The following is a 10648-nucleotide window of genomic DNA, read 5'->3' on the forward strand; positions in this document are numbered from 1 at the left end:
ATAACAAAAAATGTTTTATTTATGACAGTCAGACAGTCTATGTGTTACATTATGGTCAGAATTCTGACAGAAATAGTGAAATCTGACTGTATCCTCGAGGAGTACTACTTGGTCGTGGGGGGATCTGGGAGCTTGGTTGGGGCAGACATCACTGATTTGATATTGAGTTGAGAGAACTTTATGTTGTACCCAGGTGCAAAGGAAAGACACAGTAAGAATATCAAATTCCACAGCTTGGACACAGATACAGACATTTCTTTTGTAGTGCGATAATTGCATTCCTGTGCAACCCCATGTTATATAAGAATCATGCAATACAAATAACACTTTAAAGTGCTGGCGATTCAATCGCGCTATAGCCAACACACGTTTTAAAAGTTTGTGCTTTAAAAATAACATCCTCTATTCATCAATAGTGTTACAGTGAATTCGCATTGACGAAACTTATGTTATAGCAGAACAACCTGTAGTCTATCTTGTTACCTTTCACACCCTAGCAATACACTTACATAGAAAGACAGAGATCAAACAGCACAGAAACATGCCATTCAGTCCAACCATCCCATGCCAGTGTTTCTGCTCCATATTGCTGATCTAAACTTTTGCCTTTTTTCTTCATATTTATCCAACTTCCCCATCAATGCATCTATGCGCTCACTTCAACAAGTTCCACATTATAGCCACATTCTCTGTAGAAATGTTTCTCTTCAATTCCTAATTGATTTAGTTAGTGACTATCTTGTATTTACGGCATCTAATTCTGATATCCCCACAAGTGGAAACATCATACTCTTGTTTATAAACCCACTTATAACCTTGAAGCCCTCGTTTAGGACTCTACAGCCTTAGCTTTTCTAAATTTAAACAAAAAGCTCGTTCAATATTTTTTAGTTGTTATAACACCCCCCCCCCCCCCCCCCCCCCCCCGCCCACCAAGTTCTGTTATCATCTTTATATTTTCTTAAGACCATCTACATCCATTTTCTATCATTTTTATAAAATAGATTAATATTTTATAAAGTATTCAAAGCAACAGCCCCTACACACTTGTCAACTTCGAGCTTGTGTAATTCAGTAAGGAAAACACGTAGAGACCAATGTTGCTAGGTCTCTATCCTACATACGTTGTTATGGGAATTCACATCAATTCTTTGAGAGTGGGCAGCATATCAATGCCTACAAAAGCCTCAAGCTGTAAACATTTGAAAATAAATGTGGGGATGGTAATGACATGCCTTTTGGCACTTCATAACGCATTCTTTTCTGGGAATGAGAGATAATAAGCCATGTGGAGGAACCTCTGACTTAAGGGTTCAGGCCTATGTTTTGGATTGTCTTTGCCAAAGACATATTGAGTGTATACTAACCAGAAGTGTTTTCTAATTTCTCTCCTAACTGTCTGGCTCTAATTGTTTTGAATGAACTCTCCAGTCCTAGGCTTCACAACCATCAGAAATATTTGCCCCTTTCTATCCTATCTATTCTCTCAATATTTTGAAACATTTGATTAAATCAATACTGCAGCTTCTAAATTCCAGGAAATATTTTAATTATGCAATCCCCATTTGTTTTTTAACCCTTGAAGTTCAGATATGTCTGGTAAATTTATCCAGCACTTCGTTTTTTCTGCACTGGTGTTCTCTGAATAAGCTTCACAATGGATCGTGTGCTATAAGACCTTATGATTTGTGACTAGCAAATCTTCCATTTTTTAAAAAAATGCACAAAATACAATAATAATTAAATTAAAATATAAATGGGCCCAATGTACTGGCACTTACTTTTTGAAGGCTTTCTGCCTTTTGTTCACCGTTCTTTTCAATTCATGAACGCTTTTATGGTTTCATGGTGCTGTAACAAATTATTAGAGTTGTACCAATATCTTCCTTTCCATTAAAAGTGAAGAGCACAGAGTTTTAAAGAATAACAATGTGATAGGGCACAGATTTAAGATGATGACGACACTGGGTAGACTTCTTTTCTTTCAAGTCCCAAAGACTTTGTACTTTCAAAAGGATGCAAGTTTGTCAACTCTATTATACATGAAAGCAGATCCATGTCCAGGATAATATTATGTTTTGAAGGAAATATATGATCTATTTTTCCTATTCACATGAGAATGTCTCATCATTTTTAATTTCATCCCATGATCACCATTCACCTGTAGTTTTTAATGACATTTATGATCACAATCTGTTTGCCTGTGAATAAAATTAATCTTAACAAACTTAATTTTGATCTATATAAATATATATAATAAAGTAGCAGATGGTTAGTGATCAACTATTGAAGTGCACATTCGAGAGTGGCTTAAAGTGTCAACCATTCTTTGTGCCAAATATTGTTTTTAAACATGTACTAATTTTTATATCTGTGCAATTAGTCCTGAGCAGATTTGCTCATTGAAGAATGCAGCAATAATTTGACTGGGGGAGGAAAAATATCTCCATGTGAAACAACTTAAATAAATTGAACAGAGAATTAAACAAAAAATGTCTGCTTCCCTTACCCTGAACCTTAATGGTGAACAGGTGAGAATATAACTTCATCCATGAGATGTTAAGAGGTGCCTTGATGTCACAACTTAAAATAAAGTGCTTGAGTTTACATTAAGGTCGTTCAGATATTTTAGCTAGTTTGTCTAAAATTGGGCAAAAAAGTGCAAAAGGTAAAGGAATTTTAAACTCAAATCATCTCCAGTACAAATTGAGTTTGCACTGGTTATAAAGCATCTTGAGAGAAGCAGGCCCTGACTTTGGAACATACCACAGCCCTAAATCAATTTAATCTGAATGACATATTTCTGCTAATTGTACTCATTTGCGGGCCTCCAAGGAAGCTCTTAATTTTTTTTAGGCAATAGATATGTAAACATTTTATAATAGGCATCTTTGAAAGCTTTTACGTATAGAAGGATTGAATCTTATGGAGTCAGGAAGACTCTTTGGACTTGTTAAAATAGTGGATGAGACCTGGTTCTGTCCCTACTGTCAATTTTCTCCAGTGCAGAAGGTAGTAGGGATCGTGAGCCTGTAATACTCTGTACTCACAATCTGGCCAGCTCAGTGTGGAGATGGATACTTCCTAGAATCCTGCAATTTTCATGCATTCAAGTACTTATCAAGACTCCTGAGGGTTGTTGCAAGTTGTGTCTGGATTCCTTCAAACGGTATTGCCACTGCTCCCTATGCCCCTCAACTCACCGCTTATGTCCCCTTGTATCCTGCATGTCAACTCATAGCACTTTTCCATGCTCATTCACTCAGTATAAACTTTGAACAGAATCAACAGACCCTATAATAATAATGAGGCGTATGGAAAAGTTCTTCATAAAAGAAGCCATAACTTTTTTTAAAAAATCCTGCTATTACAACACTAGAAATCATTATGAGCAGAATGTAAAACTACATACTCTTCCTCAGAACACAGAAGAAGAAGTCAAATTGGATTGCAATCCTTAATTCTGTCTGTCTTTCCACTGATGCCAGATCAGTTGAATTTTTAAAATTTAATATTAGAATTATGCACTGTACATTAAGTTGTTCTGCAAATTAACATGGCAATCCTTGTTTCTTGTCCCATTTTTTGGTTGGACTCCCATATTGCAATGGTCAGTGCCATCTTCGCACTAAAGCTACAGTTTACGCCTAAACTATAAAATGACAGTATGCCTGTCAGGGAAAATGTATTGATCTCAGATTTAAGATTGAAATAACATCTATTGATTTTTGTGGGAGAGAGCTTTTAGCATCTTCTGTGGTGATTTCTTTGTTCCCCTGAGTGCTATGTTCTAGTCCTGATTTTAAGCATGTTTCTATGTACTTTCAAAATTGTTCAAAAAACTCAATCAAATTATATTTTATCCTTGCATAGTCTTAGGAATTCATTGGATATGGTTCAGAGAAGGTTCACAAGGTTAATTGTAGGACGATTGGGATTTGTTTTAGGGCCAATGAAGTATTTTTGAAGTAATGTAGGAAACATGACAGATCTTGCGTAGCAAGATCTCACAATAGCAATGGAATAATGACCATACAGTCCGTTTGTTTGATGTTGGTTTGAAGAATAAAATTTCACCAAGACAACAGGAATAATTCCTGTTGTTTCAAGTTTAGAAGAAAGAGAGGTGACTTTATTGAAATGTATAAGCCTCTGAGGAGGCTTGATAGGTTAGTTGATGAAAGGATGTATACCTCTTAGGGGAATGTAGATCAAGGGGTCATCCTTTCAGAATAATGGATTGTATTGTGCACTAGGCCAGACCCCTCAAAACATTTTTAAGCTGGTAGCCCAGACCGTAACTTTGCTTTTTGTTTTAGTTAAGTAGGTAGTGGATATTCCTGGGGTAAATCAGCTAGTTCGGCTTCCAAGTTTTAAACAAACAAAATTTGCTTACAAAATGGCGGAATGAAACACAAAGAATAGAAAACTGAATACTGGATAACTTATCCTATCCAAACCTGACTTAATGATGCTGTTCCAAAAATACTTGCCTCCAATAACAAATCCCTTAGCACAAACAGTAAAAATGAAACAAACTAGAGCTTGCAGGCTTAAAGTTAGAGAGAGATCAGCAGCCTGTTTCATACATCCTCTGCTGCAACTAAACAGACTCAACTTCTGAACTGAATTAAAAAAAAACTAATCCAAACTAAGGCTAGCTCCACAGTTAGCTGGCTACTGCCATTTGATTATTTTGGTATTTTTAAAGACGTGAAATCTTTTGGCCTGAAGCATATTATTTATTAGAGATAAACATAGGGCCCCAATAAAACTTTCAAACCCAGCCTAGTTGGAGCTTGGCCACTTAACCCCTCTCTGAAAAAAACTCAAGGGCGTAGTAACCTTGTAAAAAGAACCAGTATTGTGACAATTGCATGTATCAGATGCAGATAAGGAAGCATTTATCTGAAGGTATTGAATCTTCAATTCATGACCCTCTTCTTCCCAAGAAAGCTGTGGAGACTGAGTCATTTCATATGTTCTAAACTGAGATTGACTGATTTTTAAACAAATGGGGAGTTGAGGATTTTGAGGAACAAATTGGAATGTAGAGTTGTGCAGTCAAGATCAAACCCACAATGATCTTATAGAATAACAGAAACTCGCAGCACCATATTGCCTATCCCTGCTCCAAGTTGTTATGGACTTGTTTCAGTTGGCCTTTGGAAAGATTGAAGAAACACAGAAGGACACATGCAAACAATGCAATATTTTGATTCAATTGCAACTACTAACAAACTATTGTTATATCCCTGAATTATACTATTGTACACTTAGATATTGAACAGAACACAAATTGAGAATCATTGTGTTCAAGAGAATATCGAAAAATTGGAACTATCAATTAAAGATAGTGAGAGTAAGTATGATTTTCTGTGATAATATAAAACATATGACAGCAAATCAGCCTGTTTAATATATCTCCAGTTTTTATTTCCACTTAAGTCAACAGGACAGATAGGGTAGGTTACCACGACTATCCATTTTATATTATGAGTTAAAGTCTACTCCAAAGGATGAATGAAGTTGTAGAAAATTAGATCGGCCTGTATAATGGTCACTGCACATATGCAACAACTTTTGGTTAAATTTACTGGGTAAATAATGTAGTGCTTAAGTAAATATTAGTTGTTTGTATAGTTATATGCTTCATGATTATATTATTTCTTCACAGATACACACTGGCAGCCCAGGACCTGGTGATGAGAGCTAGAGGTGTCTTGAAGGACCGAGGATGGAGGATATCAAATGATAGACTTGGTTCAGGTGATGACATCTCCATGTACATCATTCCTCTCCTGCATGGAAACAAGTTGACATGATAATGACTGCATCATGCCAAGTGACTTACTGGTTATTTGTTGCTGGCCCTGTAATGATACTGAAGGGAGGACGATTTCCTTTGTTTTTTTACTTGTAGCAAAAATCATCAGTTTCACTACAAATAAAAAACACGAGGAAATCCTATCCCAGTGGTGACCAGACAATAAGAAGCAGAAGTCCCAGAACTGATTCAAATATTCTTATGAAAAGAAGGGGGTTTAATAAAATCGTATATTGGCAGATTTTGCTTTCAGTTCAAAATTCACAAACTTTATCTTCTACTTTCATTGTTATAGTTGATGTAATTGTTTTTCCTGCAATCAAATAAATATATCCTGTATAAATCAAAAAGGAAGGATATTTATCAAAAATTGTAAAGTCTTTAAATATTAAAAATGTGTTATAACTTATAAATTTTGGAATTTTGATGTATATTTTGCAAGTGCTGTAATGCTAGTGAAGGAGAGAGAAATTCTTCATGCTGTGTTTTAGAGTTCTTCATATAATCAATATGGCAATCGTCTAACAGAATTATGCTGTCATAATGTAGTGAGTATTGTTTTGGTTTTTTTATGGCACTGTTTGAAGATTAAAACTGGTTACCACAGTTTGTTTAAAAAATGATACAAGCCTCCAACTGTTATACATACTGGCAACTGCAGGGCAAGATATGTGAATCTGCTGATTATTTTTGTAAAGTGATTTTCTTTGGCTATTGAGTAGACATTGCCTAAGATTATCTACAGGCTTTTGTTAGTCTTTCTCTTTGTCATGTTTGTCATATACTGCATTCAACATGAATAGATTTGTTGCACCTATCTGTTTTTTGGTTTTACCACTGATAGTATATGCTTGGCAAGTGTCAAAATGCTGCCAAAATCACCACACCATCCCCAGGCCAATCTCTCTCAGAAGCAGCAGTAACAGGCAAAAGTATTTATTCTACATCAGTGCTATTCATCTCATTGGAGTATTTAAGGTTTGAGATGAGCTTCACTGAAATATTTTGTAGATGCCAAGGAAAAAACTATTAAAAGATTTTTTAAATGTTTCATTCATTTCTGAAAGACTGAACTGTGGAACATATTTTTATTGAAAAGCAATGTTACATTCAGGCAGGTTTGAAATTTTCTTTGTGTTTGGAGTCTTAAAAGTAGTATGTAAGAAGGCTGGAATGAAGATGCAAATAACTAGTGTGATGTTGTATTTGACTGTTCATGAAGGTGATTTGTAAGAGGACAGTAATATTGCACTGTACAGTAATTAAATTTGCTTAATGTTTAAAGACTTTATTCCGTTATCTCTCTAATCACAAATTGTACTTGCAACAGACATTTTTATTGTAAATCTTTCTGAATGTTTCTACTTTGTAAGTTGCCTCTTTTATTTCCATACTGCATTTCATATGCCAAATTTGATGACGAGGAACATGACAGAAACGGTTTTGAAATGATTGGTAATAAACAGGTTAACATATGCATTAGGCAAACATTTCTTTAGTACAGGTATTTTTTAAATTTCGCATGGCAATAGTAAATACACAAGGTAATGCACTTTCCCCAACATGTAGATCAATGTGGCTCATCACCCCAAAAGAAATGAACCCTTTAACACACTCATGCAAATTTTAATTTGCTACATTTTTCACTCAAAGGTCTCTGCAAGATTAATTGGAATTTTCCAACTGTTTAAGAGTCTATGATATACTGTATTCATAATTTGGCATCCAAAGGTTAAGTGACAATTTTCTAATAGATTTCGCCATGCATTTCTATATTATTTTATATTAATTGTTCTGGTTGTGTAAAGCTAGTCTTTGAACAAGTGACATTTTATACCCTCAAGTTTAGTCTTTGCCCCTCAACCTTTTGAAGGTCATATAGAAAAGTTAAAACTGTCAGCAAAGTTTGGCTCATTACCATGTCAAAGGGCTAAATTAACTTTGTTTTGAATATAATCCAACTATTAATATTCATGCAGGTATGGTTTGGGAAATTATCAACAGTATTTTTTCACTGTTTGGTATAAGGTTATTATTGAGTGTATACTAAGTACATCTCTCTGACCTTCGAAGCTCCATTATTCATCTGACTGGTCACTTCCCTTGACATGTCATATCAATGGTTTTAGCCGCACAAATATGTCTCACCTACATTTGTACTTGGCCTTCTAACTTTCAATCCCATTCCCTCTATGCTAAACATAATAAAATTATAACTTTACTCTTCAAAGACTTAAGGTGACGTACAATGCCAAAAGACAATTATCTTCCACCACCCACCTCACACTTCTTTATCCTCTTTTATAAGATGATTTATTAACATTAATTTTCATGAATATCTGTTCCACAAATCCACCACTCTGAGGAAATAATTTGTTATAATCTCCCAATGCCTTAACCTTTACAATCTAGAAAGATAATGGCTACATAACAATCCATCACCTCCAAGTCAGGTAGCATCCTGACTTGGAAACATTCTTACCATTCATTTAATGTTGCTAGATATGTCTTTTGATTTCCTATCCAGTGCAGGAAAATCTCCACTTTGGGGCCTTGGACAGAGGTGAGGGGGGGAGGTTTATGCGCAGGTTTTGCACCACGTGTGATGGCAGGGGAAGGTGCTGGGTATAAAGGGTGGGGTGCGTGGACCTAATGAGGGAGTCGTGGAAGGAATGGCCTCTGCAGAATACAAATAGGGATGAAGAGGGAAATATATTTTTGGTAGTGGGATCTGATGTAGGTGGCAGAAATGGCAGAGGATATTGCGCTGTATCCAGAGATTCCATGGGTGGAAGGTGAGGACCAGGGGGTTCTATCATTGTTGTGGTTAGAGGGCGGAGGTGCAGGAAATGGAGTGTTTGGAAAGGCAAGAATTGATTAGGGATAGTCAATATGACGTTATGTGTGGGAAATCATGTCTCACTAACTTGATTCAGTTTTTTGAAGAAGTGACGAAGAGGATTGATGAGACGCGTGGTGGATGTGATCTATATGGACTTCAGTAAGGCATTCAACAAGGTTCCTCAAGGTAAACTGGTTAGCTTGTCAAGAGGATGACGAAGGCTTATGTTAGAATGAGATGTGATGGCTCAGTTGGCCAGAAAAGACCTAAAGAAAGAGCCAAGAAGAACCAGGAGGGGACATGAGAAGTCAGTGGAGAATAAGATCAAGGAAAACCCTCAGGCTTTCTATAGCTATATCTGGAATAAAAGAATGACTAGAGTAAGATTGGGGGCCAATCAAGCATAGTAATGGGAAGTTGTGCGTGGAGATAGGGAACTGTTAAATAAATACTTTTCGTCAGTATTCGCACTGAAAAAAAAAAAGTGGTCGAGGAGAATACTGAGATACAGGCTACTTTACAAGATGGTATTGAGGTGCATAAGGAGGAGGTGTTAGCAATTCTGGAAAGTGTAAAGACAGATAAATTCCCCATGGCTGGATGGAGTTTATCCTAGGATCCGCTGGGAAACCTTTGACTTTGATCTTTATGTCGTCATTGTCTACAGGAATAGTGCCAGAAGATTGCAGGATAGCAAAAATTGTTCCCTTGGTCAAGAAGGGGAATAGAGAAAACCCTGGAAATTATAGACCTGTGAGCGTTACATCAGTTGTGGGTAAAGTGTTGGACAGGGTTATAAGAGATAGGATTTATAATCATCTAGAGTGAATAAGTTGATTAGGGATAGTCAACACAATTTTGGGAAGAGTAGGTTGTGCCTCACAAACCTTATTGAGTTCTGTGAGAAGGTGACCAAATGGGGTGGATGAGGGAAAAGCGGTTGATGTGGTGTATCTGGATTTCAGTATGGTGTTTCATAAGGTTCCCCACAGTAGGCAGTTGCACAAAATACGGAGGCATGGGATTGAGGGTGATTTAGCAGTTTGATTAAGAAATTGGCTTGCTGAAAGAAGACAGAGAATGGTGGTTGATGGGAAATATTCATCATGGGGTTCAGTTATTAGTGGAGTACTGCAAGGATCTGTTTTGGGTCCACAGTTGTTTGTCATTTATATAAATGACCTGGATGAGGGCTTAGAAGGATGGGTTAGTAAATGCACAGGTGACACTAAGATCGGTAGAGCTGTGGATAGTGACAAAGGATGGTATGGAGACATTGATAAGCTGCAGAACTGGGCTGACAGGTGGCAAATGGAGTTTAATGCAGAAAAGTGTGAGGTGATTCACTTTGTAAGGAGTAACAGGAATGCAGATTATTGGATTAGTGGTGCTGGACCTCTCCATCTCCATTAATGACGACCGACTTGACACTGACATTTTTTTACAAACCCACCGACTCCCACAGCTACCTGGATTACAACTCTTCCCACCCTACCTCTTGCAATAATGCCATCCCGTATTCCCAATTCCTCCGCCTCCGCCGGATCTGCTCCCAGGAGGACCAGTTACACCACAGAACACACCAGATGGCGGCCTCCTTTAGAGACCGCAATTTCCCTTCCCACGTGGTTAAAGATGCCCTCCAATGCATCTCGTCTACATCCCGTACCTCCGCCCTCAGACCCCAACCGTAACAAGGACAGAACGCCCCTTGTGCTCACCTTCCACCCTACCAACCTTCGCATAAACCAAATCATCCGCCGACATTTCCGCTACCTCCAAACAGACCCCACCACCAGGGATATATTTCCTCCCCACCCCTTTCTGCCTTCCGCAAAGACCGGTTCCCTCCGTGACTACCTGGTCAGGTCCACGCCCCCCCCCTACAACCCACCCTCCCATCCTGGCACTTTCCCCTGCCACCGCAGGAACTGTAAAACCTGCACCCACACCTCCTCCCTCACCTCTATCCAAGGCCC

At 37.6% G+C, this 10648-nt stretch overlaps 1 protein-coding gene across 1 annotated transcript in view; it reads left to right on the plus strand.

The window, feature by feature from the left end:
* Positions 1 to 7111, plus strand: part of ppm1h (protein phosphatase, Mg2+/Mn2+ dependent, 1H) — a 59500-nt gene extending 52389 nt beyond the window's left edge. Inside the window, exon 9 of the mRNA XM_043709973.1 lies at positions 5678 to 7111. Coding sequence (XP_043565908.1) covers positions 5678 to 5825 — 148 coding nt within the window. The 3' untranslated portion in view covers positions 5826 to 7111. The remainder of the gene's footprint in view (positions 1 to 5677) is intronic.
* Positions 7112 to 10648: the final 3537 nt, after the last annotated feature.

Source organism: Chiloscyllium plagiosum, chromosome 19, assembly GCF_004010195.1.
Source record: "Chiloscyllium plagiosum isolate BGI_BamShark_2017 chromosome 19, ASM401019v2, whole genome shotgun sequence".
NCBI classification, from domain to species: Eukaryota; Metazoa; Chordata; class Chondrichthyes; order Orectolobiformes; family Hemiscylliidae; genus Chiloscyllium; species Chiloscyllium plagiosum.